The sequence below is a fragment of the Rhipicephalus microplus genome, chromosome 3 (genome assembly GCF_043290135.1).
Source record: "Rhipicephalus microplus isolate Deutch F79 chromosome 3, USDA_Rmic, whole genome shotgun sequence".
Classification (NCBI taxonomy): Eukaryota; Metazoa; Arthropoda; class Arachnida; order Ixodida; family Ixodidae; genus Rhipicephalus; species Rhipicephalus microplus.
This window is the reverse complement of record NC_134702.1, coordinates 247,095,987-247,113,916: the sequence shown is the minus strand read 5'-3', so window position 1 is coordinate 247,113,916 and position 17,930 is coordinate 247,095,987. Positions and strand designations below refer to the sequence as shown.

The 17,930-nt window shown below is 46.0% G+C and overlaps 2 protein-coding genes across 2 annotated transcripts in view; both read right to left on the bottom strand.

Moving 5' to 3' along the window:
- The window catches only part of LOC119161403 (monocarboxylate transporter 12), a 106,756-nt gene that overhangs the window by 82,799 nt on the left and 6,027 nt on the right, over window positions 1-17,930 (bottom strand). The window lies entirely within an intron of this gene.
- Window positions 10,448-17,233, bottom strand: LOC142803182 (uncharacterized). The gene has a single exon (XM_075888275.1). The coding sequence runs from the start codon at window positions 11,168-11,170 to the stop codon at window positions 10,448-10,450; it is 723 nt and encodes a 240-aa protein (XP_075744390.1). The 5' UTR covers window positions 11,171-17,233.

Below are 17,930 nucleotides of genomic sequence, written 5' to 3'. Positions count from 1 at the left end.
TTGTCGAGGTCTCGGAGTAAGTGGAATTCATCGAAAAATTTTGTGGTCGGGCAGAAGCTTAGTCCCTTAGATAGCAGTTTTACTTCGTGAGGTGACAAGCTCGTGTCCGATAAGTTTACAACCACAGTGTCACACGGTGTGTTCCTAGATGGGTGCTCGTTTGTACCATTAGTGTTTTCCTGGGTGATGGTGTTGTAATGATAAGGCACTGTATCAGGGAACGCGGGTTTGGGAACATGGTCTTTTTCGAGTTTATGAATTTTTGTGGTCCTGATGGCTTGGTATTTATTCTGCTCAAATTCTGTTAATCGCGTGATTTCTTCGTTCGATAAAGTGTTGTGGCGGAGAATGGTGTTGGTCATAGCGACCAGTTTATTTACCTGCTTGTCACTATGATTAAGAGCAATTTCTGTTAATTTAAGAGATGCCTCAAGGAGGACGTTTTTCTATGTTATTTGGTCGTGTTTATCTAGATTTGTAGCGGCTGGTGTGAGGGAGAGTGTCATATCCTTGTGGGCTATTCTAGCACGAAGGTACACTTGCAATGTTGATTTATGCATTTCATGTCTAATTCGTTTGTCAGCAAGTTTTCGTACTTTAAGGAAAGTGGCACTGCAACTGGGAAGTGATGAGCTGGACTTACATTTCAGAAGTCAACCTTCTTTTGGGTGCGGGGATGGCACTGATGAGGTGCGCAGGTTGTAGTTATGTCCGGCAGGCCTTCGTCGTTGTGGGGAGAATTTCGGCGTTGGGCTCCCGGCGAACGTGTTCGTTGGCAGTTCCGGGGTCCGCAATAGGGGGACGCGGTTCCGTTGTTGGGCAGGCTTCCCTTTGAAGAGTGGTGTAGTGGTGCTGTCGTGTAGTGCTTTTGGTCTCGACATCCGCAATGGAGGGACGCGTGTTGGCTGTTCTGCAGACTTCCCCCCTAGTAGTGGTGCGCTGTTGATGATGGTGAGGGAGTGCTTGAGGCTCGCGGGAGTCACAGTTTCGCTGATCGTCGGGAACTCATCTGTGGTGTTGGGTGGGTGTAGGGCTCCTGGTGTATGTTGATATGCAGAAGTCTTCTCGTGGGTGTCTTGTTGTGTTGAACGTATATTCACGGGAGCTGCTGGTTGAGTCGACCACCCCGTTGTAGCTTCAAGATCTCCACGACCGAGTGCTTTCTTGAGGGTTTCGGCAATCAAAGCGACACCCATAAAACTCGGATGAAGCCCATCCGCAGCAAGAAAGCGTCTTGGTGGCAACTGCTCGAATTGGTAGTCAATGTATGACACCTTGCTTGGTCTTCGGCAGTAGGCCTTGACTGTCTCGTTGAATTGACGAGCGTCCCGGTTGAAGCGGTGCACGAATTGTTCGTTCGATCGTTGCAGGTGTAGGTTGAGGTATTGGGGCAGCACGCATGAAACAACGAGCCTTTCGAGTTCCTGGCGTGTCCGAAGCGTGTTGTTCACTAGGCGGCGAAGGCGGCGTAGCGATTCCTCTAGTCCGTACGACGCCAGCTTGCTCGTACCGATGTGCAAAACGAGCGTGGTCACAGATCGTGGTATGCCAGCAAGCTCTTTCTCGATGTCGAATGTAGAGGCTCCGCGGATGGAAATGATTGCAGGTGTCGTCTTCTCATGTGGGTTGAAATGCCGATGTAAATACCTTGTTTGCGAGTTTCTGATGATGGCTGTAGTTGGTGCATGTTTAGGGAAATTCCGTGAGACCTGCTCGACTGGAGGTGCACCTGTGGCCAGTCTTGTGTAGGCAGGCATGGTGGTTGAGTGGCCGTAGCGTTGCATATAGTCTAGTAGATCCTCCGTGAGCGGTCACAACGTGGTTTATTTCGACGTTTCGGCCTAGAGTCTGGCCTTCATCATGAATAAAGATACAGTTTTTTGGTGCTCAGCTTTATACAATCTCAAATCAGAGGGCAAGGAAAGAGGGAAAAAAAGGAAAGAAAAAAAGAAAAGAAAAACAAGGGAAAAAAATATATACGGTGGACGCCCCTCGGGTGCCCCCCTTCAACTTTTCCTTCCACTTCCCCCCTCATCTCTCTCCCCCCTCACCTTCTCCTTTCTGATGTCAGCGGTCTGTGTATGTTTCCGTTCACTAGCGCATTCCTCCCGATCAGACGGCCCCTCCTGGCACTGGCGGTTCGGTGTGGGGCAAAAAAGAGCTTTTCAGAAAGTCCTAAGCCTTTAACTACTCGGGGTCCCGTAAACAATTCGTCGTAGAAGGACGGGGGCCGCGTATTGTTGCAGAGTCTGGTCAGCGGGCATTTTAGGAAGTTCTAAGCCTTTAACTACTCCGCGCCCTGTCAACATTTCATCGTAAAAATAGGGGTGCCTCATATTGCGGTAGGCTGTGCAAGCGCGTGCAATGCGAATTCCTGGCCCGCTTCTAAATTACGCGTGTCGTGGGGGCCTCCCGGCTGTGCACATGGTTGCTGTTGGGCATGTAGTGCATGGCACAATTGATTGGGTAGTAAAATGATTGGGTGTCGCTTTGATTGCCGAAACCCTCAAGAAAGCACTCGGTCGTGGAGATCTTGAAGCTACAACGAGGTGGTCGACTCAACCAGCAGCTCCCGTGAATATACGTTCAACACAACAAGACACCCACGAGAAGACTTCTGCATATCAACACACACCAGGAGCCCCACACCCACCCAACACCACAGATGAGTTCCCGATGATCAGCGAAACTGTGACTCCCGCGAGCCTCAAGCACCCCCTCACCATCATCAACAGCGCACCACTACTAGGGCGGAAGTCTGCAGAACAGCCAACACGCATCCCTCCATTCCGGATGTCGAGACCAAAAGCACTACACGACAGCACCACTACACCACTCCTCAAAGGGAAGCCTGCCGAACTACGGAACCGCGTCCCCCTATTGCGGACCCCGGAACTGCCAACGAACACGTTCGCCGGGAGCCCAACGCCGAAATTCTCCCCACAACGACGAAGGCCTGCCGGACATAACTACAACCTGCGCACCTCATCAGTGCCATCCCCGCACCCAAAAGAAGATTGACTTCTGAAATGTAAGTCCAGCCCATCACTTCCCAGTTGCAGTGCCACTTTCCTTAATGTACGAAAACTTGCTGACAAACGAATTAGACTTGAAATGCATAAATCAACATTGCAAGTGTACCTTTTTGCTAGAATAGCCCCCAAGGGTATGACACTCTCCCTCACACCAGCCGCTACAAATCTAGATAAACACGACCAAATAACATGGAAAAACGTCCTCCTTGAGGCATCTCTTAACCTTTTAAATGCCGCACTATGAGGGAATAGGAAAAAAACTGAAATTTATGTTGATAATTTGCATTGGCCTTCTAAATTAACTATGATCAAAAATACAGCCACATTCACAATGACTAACATTTTTTTTCGCGTGTTCCATTTTTGGAACATTGGTATTTCCCATATGCAAAACACACATTTTCTCGGGAACAACTTTTATTGACTTTTCAGTCGGGTTTCCTTATTCAGGTTAACGGAAGAATAATATTTAGCATCATACGATGGCTCCGAAAAGTATAGATATTTATAACAACACTTTATGAAAATTTCTTCTTTCATACTACTGGCTGTTATACAGTGAGCAAATCACAAACCGTGATAGGCGGCAAAGCCTTTTTTGTGCAGCTGCTTTTTGCACTGCTGGCACTGATTCGTTGTATTTTTCTTGCATTCCGCGCACCTTCCCTGAGTCGTTGAGATGATGTAGTGGCCATCAGTGTTTCTGTCCTCATATCTCGGATGAACCCAGGGCCCAGGTCTTACAGTGAGTTTCTGCTTGAGCTGCAGCAAGGACATGGTGACGTCCCGCCGAAAGGCGATGTGCGTCATGGCGGCATCACTACCCCTGTGAATCTCGCAGTGGAGGAGCCATCCTGCGACGACAGCTATGTTCAAACCATTGCTGTAAAGGTTCCACCACTATTTCTTGCTCCTCAGTCTTGGTCGATAGCTTCCGAGGAGGCGGTCCATTATATCTACTCCACCCCTGTCCTCATTGTATTTTCTGGTCAATTATAATTGAGGAATGTCCACCTTTTTGTTTGAGCGTCGTGAGGAGCGTTTTGCACTTCCAACAGGCTCTTGGCTGAGGTGGTTAGATGAAACTGTGACGACTGCATTGTCATTCCACCTGCATGCGCAGACTGCCCCGTCACACTTGTAGTGGAAAGATCCTCTTTCTTCCTTTTCGATGTTTTTCAAGCTCTTCAGTGGACAACCACCGGTTCTTGTATCTCGCACAGTCCCTGTAGCTCGAATCCCCTGGTCAGCCAGTTTCGTCAAGAGGCCATGCGAAGTGAAAAAGTTGTCAAAGTAGACTTCGCGATGTTCAGGCGCTTCCAGGACCGATACCATATTGCTAACAACCCTGATCCAGAGAGGTGTCTTGTCGTCCTTCTCGTTCCTCCCACAATATATTTACATCGCATAGGGGTACCCAGTCGAAGAGCACATCATCCATATTTCGTACCCAAATCGAATTGGTTTACCGCGAATGAACATTTTGCACGAGTGGTGGCCATAATAGGGCACCATTGACTTGTCGATGCTGAGGCTTTCATTGAACACTCCAAACTGGCGGAAACATTTGGAGATTTCGTCGTAAAACAGCTGAAGTTTGCCCATTTTTTCGCCTGCTTACAACTGAGTGTTGTCAACAACATGAAAGAACTTTTTCAGCTGCCGGAACCTATTGCGGGCCATCACTGTCGCGACTATAGGCACACAAAGATCTTCTGCAGTGCTCCAATACGAGTCCTCAGACGAAACGGAGTGGTACCCGCAGAAAAGTAAGAAGCCGAAAAACTGACCTATGTCCGCTCCTGTGACGTCCACCACCTCCTCCTTTTGGAGTGCGTATCTTGCAGTTCGTTCAGCCAGTGAACCAAGGTAGTCCGGAGAAATAAATTTGCTGAAAAGCATAAATGGGCTCATGTTTGCAAGATCAGGAGATGCCTCTAGCAACAATAGAGGACTCTCGCTGGGAAGTGTTTTGCTAAACGTGGCATGTTCACCCCATACTGGTGTATGAGAGCTCTTTGAAGTATTTGTTTTCCGAGCGTTCGTTGAAGCTTTGCGTTCTTTTCCAGCAGTGAATTGCCGCCCCGCTGGTTTCTTTCATCGTGGCTCAGGACTCGAACATGCAGAAGACGAATCAACGTCTTCATCGATGCATTGCATAACTTCAACGTGCCCGGAAACATCATCGGGAACAACTTCAGAAAAGTCGTTTTCATTCACGTGCTCCTCGTCAGTAATATTGCCATCTTCAACAGGCGGCAATTGGCATACAGACGCACCTTCGCGTTCGTCATCGGGAAGGCTGAACAAAAGGTCAATTGCTGCCTCCAAAGTGAGGAATTGTTGTGCCATGACCTACAACGAAAGTTATTGCGGTGTAAAGCACACTACTACAAAAAGAAAACAAGCCGCAAGGTAGTTTTCTACCTACATTCACAGGGATTGATGTAGCTAGGCACTGTAGTTCAATGCTGCTCTTTCCACGTGTCTGGAAAACTCAAAATGATGCCCAGGAAAGCTTATGTTCAAGTTTCTGCCAAGCGCTGCCCAGCGGGCGCCATCGACAAGGCAGAAAAAGAAAAAGAACGAGGCGAAATGCTCGCGCGCGTCTACGCTGCGTTTGACACTGTGAAACGCCAATGTTCCAAAAAAGGAACATCCGCACAAAACTCTTAGGCTGAAAACTAGATTTTCTTTGTTATTTTTTTTATTGTATTGCCGCGTAAACCCGAACCATTTGCCGATATTTTAGTTCTGCTTTGCTCACTGCAACATTACTTTTTCCAGCGGAAGAATGCAACAAACATCTGGTGGTCAAGGAGCGCAAAATATGCCTGTTTTTAAAAATTTATCTAATGATTCTCCGTAGGTTTATAATAGAAATTAAAACTGCTATGTTTTTCACAGGCATCAATGAGTATGCGTGAACATAAAATACTAATATGAGATATATTGGAGAGGAAATAAAAAATTAGGTTTCGTATGTTCCAATTTTGGAACATTGGCAAGTAAAAGGTTAAATTAACAGAAATTGCTCTTAATCATTGTGAGAAGCAGGTAAACAAACTGGTCGCCATGACCAACACCATTCTCCGCCACAACACTTTATCGAACGAAGAAATCACGCGATTAACAGAATTTGAGCAGAATAAATACTAAGCCATCAGGACCACAAAAATTCATAAATTCGAAAGAGACCATGTTCCCAAACCCGCGTTCCCTGATACGGTGCCTTATCATTACAACACCATCACCCAGGAAAACACTAATGGTACAAACGAGCACCCATCTAGGAACACACCGTGTGACACTGTGGTTGTAAACTTATCGGACACGAGCTTGTCACCTGACGAAGTAAAACTGCTATCTAAGAGACTAAGCTTCTGCCCGACCACAAAATTTTTTGATGAATTCCACTTACTCCGACAACTCGATAACTCCGCTCGCAACTTAAGGTTGCGCGAATATTTCTTGGATAGGCCTTCTAACCACGAAACAATTCACCGTCGTAAATCAAATGATTGGACATCGAACAGTAATCGAGACAAGTGCTTGGACCTTTTTTTCACCGCAGTACAGAAAGATATAGTACACGAATACCACAGACAGAAAGGAAACCGAGAAAACTTGACTAAATCTGAAAAAAATAAGTATGAAAAATTTGGCATCTAGGACAGACATAACAATAAAACCCGCTGACAAAGGAGGAGCAATTGTAGTCCTTAATACAACCAACTACTTACAAGAAGCATACCGCCAACTAGACGACTCAAGATTTTACGAACACCTCCCAGGTGATCCGACAGACGAATACAAACGTATCGTATCAACAGAACTAAAGAAACTGTTGGACGCAGAAAAGATAACCAACACTGACCACAAACTGATGCAAGCAGCATACCCTCGTCCAGGTCGCTTCTACATCCTCCCAAAAATTCATAAACCCGGTAACCCAGGTCGACCAATCATATCAGGCATCGGTACAATAACTGAACCCATATCAGGGTACGTGGACAAACTAATAAGCCACATTCCATGCACCCTCGCGTCGTACATAAAAGACACCACACATTTTCTTCGAGACATTGCGGGTATCTGTGTGCCGAAAAACTCGTACTTGGTTACTCTTGATGTCTCTTCATTATATACAAATATTCCTCACGATGACGGCATAGCTGCATTACAAAACATGTAAACAAACCATAGACAATCTAACACCCCAGATTTCTCTGCCATTGCAACATTGACGAGGATGGTCCTGAAATTAAATTCATTCGAGTTTAACCAAGAGTATTTTCGACAAATCAGCGGGACCGCTATGGGCACCAAAATGGCACCTAATTATGCCAACATATTTATGGGAAAGCTAGAATCTGAATTTCTAGCACAAAGTTCCTTGAAACCAATGTTATACAGAAGATACATAGACGACATCTTTCTTATTTGGACCCACAGCGAGGACGAACTTCTCAGCTTTATAGACACTTACAATGCTGTACATCAGAACATACACTTCACACACAAATACTCGCAAGTTACCGTAAATTTTCTTGATGTTACAATAACGATAGAAGAAGAGAAGCTCTCTACAACCCTATATCGCAAACCAACGGATCGACAACAATACCTTCATTACCAAAGCGATCACCCACGCCACTGTGAAAACAGTATTCTATACAGCCAGGCTCACTGGTTTAAGCGAATCTGCTCTAGAGACGCTGACTTTGACACGAGATCACAGAGACTAAAACTTATGCTCGAGCAACAAAAATACCCCCCACATGTAATTAATGACGCTGTTCAAAAAGAAAGAAAACTAAAGCGTGAAGACTTACTTATGAAGCGACCACCACGAGAAGACCCACAACGAACAAAGCTCTGCTTGACTTACAGCACAAACTTCCCCAATGTAAACAAAATCCTTAAACGACATTACAACATTCTGGAACAAAGTGAACGTCTGAAACGCGCATTCCCATCCGCTCCAGGCGTCATTTACCGACGACCACGTAACCTCAAAGACACCCTTGTCCACTCCCAAATAAACACATCACCCCCCAATAATTCATGCCGCCCTTGCTTAAAGCCACGATGTCTTGTAGGTAAGGCGATGCGAGAAACAGACAAAGCAACCAGCACGCAATCCAAGTTTTCGATTAACATACGAGGAAACCTAACATGCGATTCCTCTAATGTGGTGTACCTACTCGAATGCAACGTGTGTGGTATGCAGTACATCGGACAAACAGAAACACCATTTAGGATTCGCTTCAATAATCACAGAGCCCATGCGAAATCAGCCCCAAGTCTACCTCTATCAAAACATCTCAATCTTCCCGACCATGCATTCGACAAACTATCAGTAACGCTCGTAGAGACGGGATTTAAATCAAATCGAGAACGTGAACAACGAGAGTCATACCTTATCCACCGATTTAACACCCTCGATAGAGGAATAAATGAGAATCCTGGTAAACTTGCAGCAATTAAAGCATTAGAAAACAATAACGGCAACAATGAAAATAGTAACTGACTTCACGGCACTGCAGCTGCGAAGGGCACTGGACAACCCAAAACAATTCCAAGTGTAACTACTCTTCCCAAGTGCAGCTGTCGTCTGTTTTCTGTTTTATTTTACTACCCAATCAATTGTGCCATGCACGACATGCCCAACAGCAACCATGTGCACAGCCGGGAGGCCCCCACGACACGCGTAATTTAGAAGCGGGCCAGGAATTCGCATTGCACGCGCTTGCACAGCCTACCGCAATACGGGGCACCCCTATTTTTACGACGAAATGTTGACAGGGCGCGGAGTAGTTAAAGGCTTAGAACTTCCTAAAATGCCCGCTGACCAGCCTCTGCCACAATACGCGGCCCCCGTCCTTCTACGACGAATTGTTTACGGGACCCCGAGTAGTTAAAGGCTTAGGACTTCCTGAAAAGCTCTTTTTTGCCCCACACCGAACCGCCAGTGCCAGGAGGGGCCGTCTGATCGGGAGGAACGCGCTAGTGAACGGAAACATACACAGACCGCTGACATCAGAAAGGTGAAGGAGAGGGGGGGAGAGAGATGAGGGGGGAAATGGAACGAAAAGTGGAAGGGGGACACCCGAGGGGCGTCCACCGTATATATTTTTTCCCTTGTTTTCTCTTTTCTTTTTTTCTTTCCTTTTTTTCCCTCTTTCCTTGCCCTCTGATTTGAGATTGTATGAAGCTGAGCACCGACAAACTGTATCTTTATTCCTGATGAAGGCCAGACTCTAGGCCGAAACGTCGAAATAAACCACGTTGTGACCGCTCACGGAGGATCAACTAGACTATATGCAACGCTACGGCCACTCAACCACCATGCCTGCCTATATATATATATATATATATATATATATATATATATATATATATATATATATATATATATATATATATATATATATATATATATATATATTTATATAATAGACAGTAATGCCAAGGATTGTACAGGGGAAGTTATTAGAACCAATGGAATGTAAATAAGAAGAAAGAAAAGTGGATGAAGAAATACCCAGCCGTGAGCTCGTTATTTTTTCATCCACTTTTCTTTCTTCTTATTTACATTCCATTGGTTCTAATAACTTCCCCTGTACATTCCTTGGCATTACTGTCTGTTATATCTCATTATTATTATGTTAAAACACGGAAAAACGAGCCGTTAGGTATACACTGCTTTCCCTCACACACACACACACACACACACACACACACACACACACACACACACATATATATATATATATATATATATATATATATATATATATATATATATATATATATATATATATATATATATATATATATATATATACCAGAACCCAAGGTGGTCGGAATTTCCGCAGCCCTCCATTTCGGCGTCGATCATAATCATATGGTGCTTTTGGGATGTTAAACGCCACAAATCAATCATAATCATAAGAAGCACATTGCTTAGTTTGATACCAAATTCAGAAAATGTCCACCATATTCGATTCTATGATGTGAAAATACCAATCAAGCACCCTTATTGTTCATGGCTACGCTAAAGTTCGTGCAAATCAGCGGCTTTTGTCAAGTAATACGAACACTTTATTTCATGCAGTATGGGATCGCAGCTGTTTTGCAGTATTAGGCATCCATAATGTTTTTACAGCGTAAGCTGTGATGAGATCACTATTCGAGTCTCGCGCAGCGCCGCAGTTGTCCACCGATGCCACCGCCAGTGTCTGTAACCACATCGCGTTAACTTACAAAAAAAAATTGTACCAATAACGCAGTGGGGCTCAAACCTTGGTGCGCTGGGCGCGAAGTGATTATTTTACCACTGAGCCACACCGGTTTTTTTTCTTTAACGAATGAAAGTATCACCAGCAAAGTACACAGAACAGACTCCATCAGAAGTCAGGCAAACACACACAAGCGTCAAGAACAGGAAGCCGTTCCGGAACGGGGTCAAAAGTCTCGACAACACTGCGGATTTGAGCAGCTGCTTCTCGGAAGACAGATCTCGTCGACCGTGGTGGCTCGGTGTGTCTATCGATCACGCGACTTTTCCATAGTGAATAAAGTCCCGACGGCATAAACAGGTCGTAATGAGTTTTATCAATCAGACTCTTTTTGAACGGAAGGAACATAATACCATGAACTGTGATTGGAAGTTCTTTTCTTAACGTTCTTTTTAGAATGTCCCAAAAATAAAAAGCATCACGACAATGAATAAAACAATGCTCTATAGTCTCAGGTTGGTTGCAGAGTCTACAATTCACTGTCCAGGGTACGTATATTGATTTTTTATTCAGCCACGTTTTCACTGGCAGCGTGGAAGTGTGCATTTTAAAGAAAAATGTTTTCGCTGAAGGAGATATACATATTCTACGTAAACGAAATAATACATCGTGACCAGGCAAAAGCGAATATGGCTTTCGATAATCAGGTTCTGGGAAAAGGTTATTCACAAGTGCAGAGGTTAAATTTGTTCTGTCAATAGTATACAAATACTCTAAGCTAAACCTGGCTTTCAAAAAATTGACAGTATCAACAATTTCTTTCAGGAATTCCCGCAATGCAATTCCTTGGCAACGCTTGTTGTGACATGAGTAAAAAGAAGGTGGTAACATATACGGTTACGAAGAACCGCTAAAAAAAATGCTGACACACATCCTTTAGGTAAAAAAATCGCAACACCAGCTGTCGCACGAACAAATGCACAAGGCCGAGGCCACCCTTTTTAAGCGGAAGAAAAAGATTGTCGCTTCTCATGGGTTCCCAGGAAGAGCTCCAAATAAAGCAGGCAAATATCCTATGAAAGGCTTGAATGTGTACACGAGAACAGTGCAACTCCCGCAGAATATAAATAAGCTTTAATGCAAGGAATATATTGCACGCTTACGCTCTGGCAAAAATGGAAAGCTCCCGTCCTTGCCTTGTTGCCACCTTTCGGCGGATCGTAGTTATCGCAGTGGTTCAGTGTGGGCCGCTGTCACGATAGTTATCGAGAGGCACACCAAGGTATTTCATAGGAGTAGCATTCCAATGAATATTTGCGAAGACCGAAGGAGTTTGGGTCCACACGCCTAGTCAGAATCCACTACTTTTATCAAAATTTATGCTTGCACCAGTGACTTCACAGAAACGTAACGTAGTGTTGACTGCTTCTTGAACGCTGGGTTTATCAGCGCAAAAGAAGGTAATGTCATCTGCATAAGCTAGAACTTTAACTTCCTCAGCATCATATTGGTAGCCTCTGTTACGTATTCGGCGGCTGGACGACAGCCGGCCCAGGAAAGAGACGACTCAAGCAGTGCCAGGAAGACAATCCCAGTTTATTCACCTTGCGGCGCGTTTTTAAGCGCTACGCAGCCAATCGCAGGTTGGCACGAAAGAAAAGAAAACAGCAAGATAACAGCAATCGGGCAATGTTATCAGAAAGCCCCGACGTAGAAAGAGGGCGAGCACTGCAAACGTTACAACTCGGCCAAAGCTACCCCTAGCGGAAGGCGTTCAAGAGGATGACGCTTCATGAACGGCTGGAGGTGGTAACAGGTAGCCAACACGTGGGCAGGTCTCCAAGCACAGCACTGACACGTTTCGCACGGTCATATTGTCTTTGTGCACGGCGTGGGCGAAGACCCTGAGGTGCATGGTGGCACTGGTCGTTGAAGTAGCCACCGCAGAAGGAAATGGAAATGGCATTGCGCGTCGTCTGGCTGGAACACGCCCGCGAAGGTTGGCATTAAAGGCCAAGAGGAGGCAATGTCGAGAACAGGCAATGTTCAGAACGGGCACCACTCGCCGAGTGTTGATTGGCTGCAGCACGGGAGTTGGCTGCAGGCGCCTGGAGCAGGGTTGATTTCGCCATCTGGTACGACAGGATCTGAAATGGCTGAGTGGACGAGCGGTAGAAACGCAGAAACTACGTCAAAAGCAACCTGGCGCCCAAGCTTAGAAAAGCCCGACAGTTGATTTCACTGGGAGCAGATAACGTGAAAGCCGAACACGATAAGGAAAAAAAATATATATACTTGCGCCAAGTTGCATGCACACAAAAGAAACAAGAAACACTTAATAGGTTCGGCTAAGGCAGTCCGCATTAGCATGGTGTTTGCCTTTCTTGTGCCGCACTGAGAAATCAAATTGCTGAAGTGCTAGACTCCAACGCATCAAGCGGCTGTTTTTGTTCGACATTTGATTTAACCACACTAAAGGTGAGTGATCAGTTTCAAAAACAAATGAGGAGCCTTTGAGGTAACACGACAGCTTTTCGAGAGCCCAGACCAAGCAAGCACATTCTTTTTCAGTTGTACTGTAGGCTTGCTCGCGTGATGTTAGTTTTCGACTGGCGTAGACAAGAGGATGTTCCTCGCCCTTTTTGTTCACTTGACTTAGAACAACGCCCATTCCGCGGTCACTGGCGTCACACTGAACTAAGAAGGGGAGAGAGTAATCTGGTGCCGCGAGGACCGGTTTGCTGACAAGAATCTTTTTGATCTCAGCAAAAGCATCTTTACGAGCCTTATTCCAACTTACAATAGTTGGCTCAGTTTTGCGCAGTGCGTCTGTGAGAGGACTAGCGATATTTGCGAAGTTGGGAATGTAGCTTCTGTAGTAGTCGGCTAAACCCAAAAAGGAACGCAAGTTAGTCTTTGTTTTCGGCAAAGGAAAGCTAGTGATTGCTTCAACTTTTATTTCGGAAGGACGTCGCTTCCCTTGGCCAACAACATGCCCCAAGTAGTGGACTTCAGAGCTCGCAAGACGACATTTGGCGAGTTTGAGAGTCAAGCCTGCCTCGTGTATTCGAAGGAATACCTGCTGCAGATGTTCCAAATGCTGTTGCCAGGTGCTCGAAAAAACAGCTATGTCGTCAAGGTACGGAACAGCGAACGACTCGGCTCCTTTGAGCACTTCATGCATTAACCTTGAAAATGCGAAGGGTGCATTCTTGAGGCCAAAAGTGAGCACAAGAGGGCGATATGTGCCTGTCGGTGTCATGAAAGTGGCGAGCTTACTGGCGTTTTCCGTTAGTGGCACTTGCCAGAAACCGCGTACCAAATCTAACGTAGAAACGTACCGTGCCGCGGACACTTTCTCGATCAAGCCCTCAACGTTTGGAATGGGAAACATCTTTGTTTTTGTTATCGCATTCAATTTTCGATAATCGATGCAGGGTCGCGGTTCCTTGCCTGGACTTTCTACAATAAACATAGGTGACACATACTCGCTTTCTCCTGGCACGATTAGACCCAGTGTCAACATGTTTTGAACACAATCGTTCAGGATCTTTTCGTGACGGGGGGAAAATCTGTGCATCCTGGTTCGGAAAGGTTGGTTGGATGTTAACTCAATGTCGTGCTCCACGAGATTTGTCCTGCCGGGAGTGGGACTAAACAAGTCTCTGAAGTTGCGCACAAGCAGTTCTAACTCCTTTCTTTGCTTGTCAGTTAGAGAAGCTTGTTTAGTGACAGATTGGACTATCTCTTCTGTTGATGGGGAAGAGCAGGGGCTTGGCACTTGGGGTAGAGGAACGTTGATCTCTTCAGGCTCGTTAAGGACAATGCTCAACGTCTCACTGCGTTCGATAAAAGGCTTCATTAGATTGCAGTGATATATCGTCACATCATTGCGTTTACCGGGCGTCGTTACCAAGTAATTGGTGTCGGAGAGCTTTTGTTTAATCGTGACCGGCCCATCCCATGCTACTTCCAGTTTATTTGCCTTTGACGACCGCAGAATCAGCACTTTATCGCCTTCCTTGAAGGTTCGTGTGCGTGCGGATCTGTCGTAGTACACCTTTGAGCGTTGCTGCGCTTCTGCCATGTTTATCTGCGCCAGTTCTTGCGATTCACGTAGGCGCTTCAACAAGGTCAGCACGTACTCGACAACTGATTTGTCTACGAACTTGTCTTCCCACTTTTCTTTCAACAACGTTAGCGGGGAGCGAAGCGCTCGACCGTAAACAAGTTCCGCCGGCGTGAACCCAGTCGCTTCGTGAGTGACGGAGCGCAGAGCAAAGAGCATCGCGGGAACAGCTTCGTCCCAGTCGGCGCCTTTCTCGAAACAGAGTGCACGCAGAATGCGCTTCATTACAGAGTGAAGTTTCTCGACTGAATTACTTTGCGGATGGTAGACCGAGCTGTGGTGAACGGATATGCCGCATTTCTTCAAGAACGTCGTGGTGAGCGCGCTTGTGAACACAGAACCTTGGTCGCATTGGATTTCACTAGGAAATCCAATTCTTGCAAAGACACCGAGTAGCGCGTTTACAACTGCAGTGGAGCTTAATTCGGGTAATACCACTGCTTCCGGGAACTTCGTAGCAGGGCAAATGAGTGTTAGCAAGTATTTGTTGCCCGCCGCTGTTACTGGTAATGGACCTACAATGTCGACAACTAATCTGCGAAAGGGTTCGCCAATCAAAGGCACTTGGACCAAAGGTGCTTTGAGTTTTTCGTTTGGCCGCCCCGTCCTTTGGCAAACGTTGCAGGAACGTACCCAGTTCTCCGATTCTTTGAAGCACATCGGCCAGTAGTAGTCGTTCAATAACCTGCTCTTGGTCTTGTTGATACCTAAATGGCCAGCCCAGCTATCGCTGTGAACCAAACCCAAAAGTGCGACTCGATACTTTTTGGGAACGACAAGCTGTTCAAAGGTTCTGCCTTTCTTGTTTTTGAATATTCTGTACAAAATGCCTTCTTTGACTATGAGCGACACGGCTCCTTTTTGTTTCCGTTTTGATTTTTCCCAGCACGTCTTCAGCGACTCGTCGTTTGCCTGCTCCATTTTGAGAGCGCTTTTGTCTAACTTTGCTAGAAGCTGAAAATTTTCACTGACTGGGTTTATCGCTTCACCTGGGAGCGCATTACCGACGGGAGTGCTGCTATCGAAGGCTGGCGCGACACAATTGGTGTCGACAGGAACAGTTTCGCTTGGTGCAGTAGCTTGTGTCGGTTCACTCTGGTCTGTAATTTCCGTGTTACGGGTAGCGCTGGTAGCTTGAGCTCTTGTTTGGGACCTCGTGACGACCATTACAGGGTTAGCATTAAGTTCCAGTCCTGCATTTTGGAAGTCCCTCATTGATCGGTTAGAAAAAATGTAGGGAATTTTCTGAGGAAGTTTATCGGAAACCGCAGCATCAGTTTCGAATGTGCCGAAGGCGCCCTTCATTTCGACTCTGGCTACCGGCAAACACTTCATGTCTGGCTCTAGTGCCTGGCGTACCCATACACATGAACCTGTTAAGTTCTCGGGCTTAACAAATGACGGGTGGACGATATCAAATGTTGCTCCTGTGTCGCGCAGAACGTTGCAACTGATGCCGTTCACCTTCATGTCATATGTGTAGGGCAAGAGTAAATCGCTCTCTTCGGTTAGCAAATTGACGGCAACTGCTGGCTGTCGGCAACCGACTGCGATGTGACCCGGTTGTTGGCATTTATAGCAGACCAGCGGTTGTTTTTCTTCGAACTTGGAACTTTTCGGTTCACTCGCGTTGGCTGCATGCCCTTGGGCTGGAACACTGTCGCCTGGTTTCCCTTGGTTAGTTTCTTTTGTTCCTTTCTGAAATTTCTTGAACGCTCCTGACGGCTTCTTTCTTTGTTCTTCCGAACTTTCCATTCTACGGGAACGGTACTCGTCCGCCAAGCTGGCTGCCGTTTGCAAAGTCTCTACGTTTGGCTTGTCCTGAATCCACAGCCGCATTTGGTCCGGAATGGACGCATAAAACTGCTCGAGCGCAAACAGTTCAATCAGACGTTGCTTGTCCTCGTATGCGTTGGCACTCTTAAGCCATTCCTCTAACAAGCTCATGGATTTGTAGGCGAATTCTGAAAATGACTCCCCTTGGCCACGCCTCGTGTTACGGAACTTCATCCTCAAGGCTTCTGTTGACAAGCTGTACCTTCGCCTCAAATGAAGTTTCACTTTTTCGTAATCATGAGCATCTTCATCTGGCATTCTCGCGATTACATCGGCTGCCTCATTTGGAAGTAATGTCAACAGGCGTTGCGACCAAGTCTCTTTTGCAAGTGCAGCTCTTGTACACGTCCTCTCAAAGTTGACGAGATACAAAGTGATGTCACTGCCAGCCTTGAAAGGTTGCATGTATCCTCGCATATCGAAACTGTCATTGCGTTCAAGGTTATGCAGTTGCATCTCTTTTAACTTCAGTTCTACTTCTCGTTCTTTGAGCTTTTCCGAGACTGCCCTCCAACACTCCTCGACTTCGTCGTCGTTTGCTCCGCATTTGGATATCGCTTCGATAATTGCAGGCTTCCGCATAGACTTCTGTACAGGGATACCGAGCTCTTCAGCTAGCAGCACTAGGTTGGGTTTCGTTAACGACGTGAGGATCATGACTGCAGTTAACAAGTGCTACCCTGATATGTACTACTATTTAGCAAAGTCAACAACAAATACAAAAGAACCTCGACTACCAAGTAAATGCTGCTAATGCTCCCAATGAAGTCAAGCAAGCCGTGCTCTCACCAAACCGGACGCCAAGGCCGCCTTCGACGTGCGCTCCATACCGCCGCCACCGCTGCCACCAGCTGTTACGTATTCGGCGGCTGGACGACAGCCGGCCCAGGAAAGAGACGACTCAAGCAGTGCCAGGAAGACAATCCCAGTTTATTCACCTTGCGGCGCGTTTTTAAGCGCTACGCAGCCAATCGCAGGTTGGCACGAAAGAAAAGAAAACAGCAAGATAACAGCAATCGGGCAATGTTATCAGAAAGCCCCGACGTAGAAAGAGGGCGAGCACTGCAAACGTTACACCTCTGATGATAGACTTTAGAAGCACACTTAAACATAATGGTTCCAGATAAATTGTAAAAAGCAAAGGCGAAAGTGGACATCCCTGATGTACAGACGAATTTAACTCTGTTATATTTGAAAGTGTGCGATTTACAATTAGCCTAGTTGTGCACTTTTTATAACAGAGTGAAACACTATTGTACAGTACATCACCCAACTGCAGGTGCCTGGGGAGCCGGTACAAAACAGGATGCTGTACCTTATCGAATGCTTTTGCAAGGTCTATTTGAAGGAGGGCTACTTGGTCCATGCTACCATCAATACACTGAAGAACTGAATGTGCAATATGAATGCTTGTCTGTATAGATCGACTGCGAATTCCACATGTTTGGCGGTCACCTACACATTTAGTAATCACTGTCAGTAGCAATTTTGTCAAAAATTTAGCAAATATTTTGTAGTCAACGTTACACAACGATATAGGCCTATATTCGTTAACTCTCTTTATTGCGTCAGGTTCAGTACTTTCGGGTATTATTGCTGTATGGCTCTGATAGAAAGAAGGAGAGAGTTCACCACGGTCATAAGCCTCTTTAAAAAGTTGCTCAAGGAAAGGTGTCAAAACTTCCT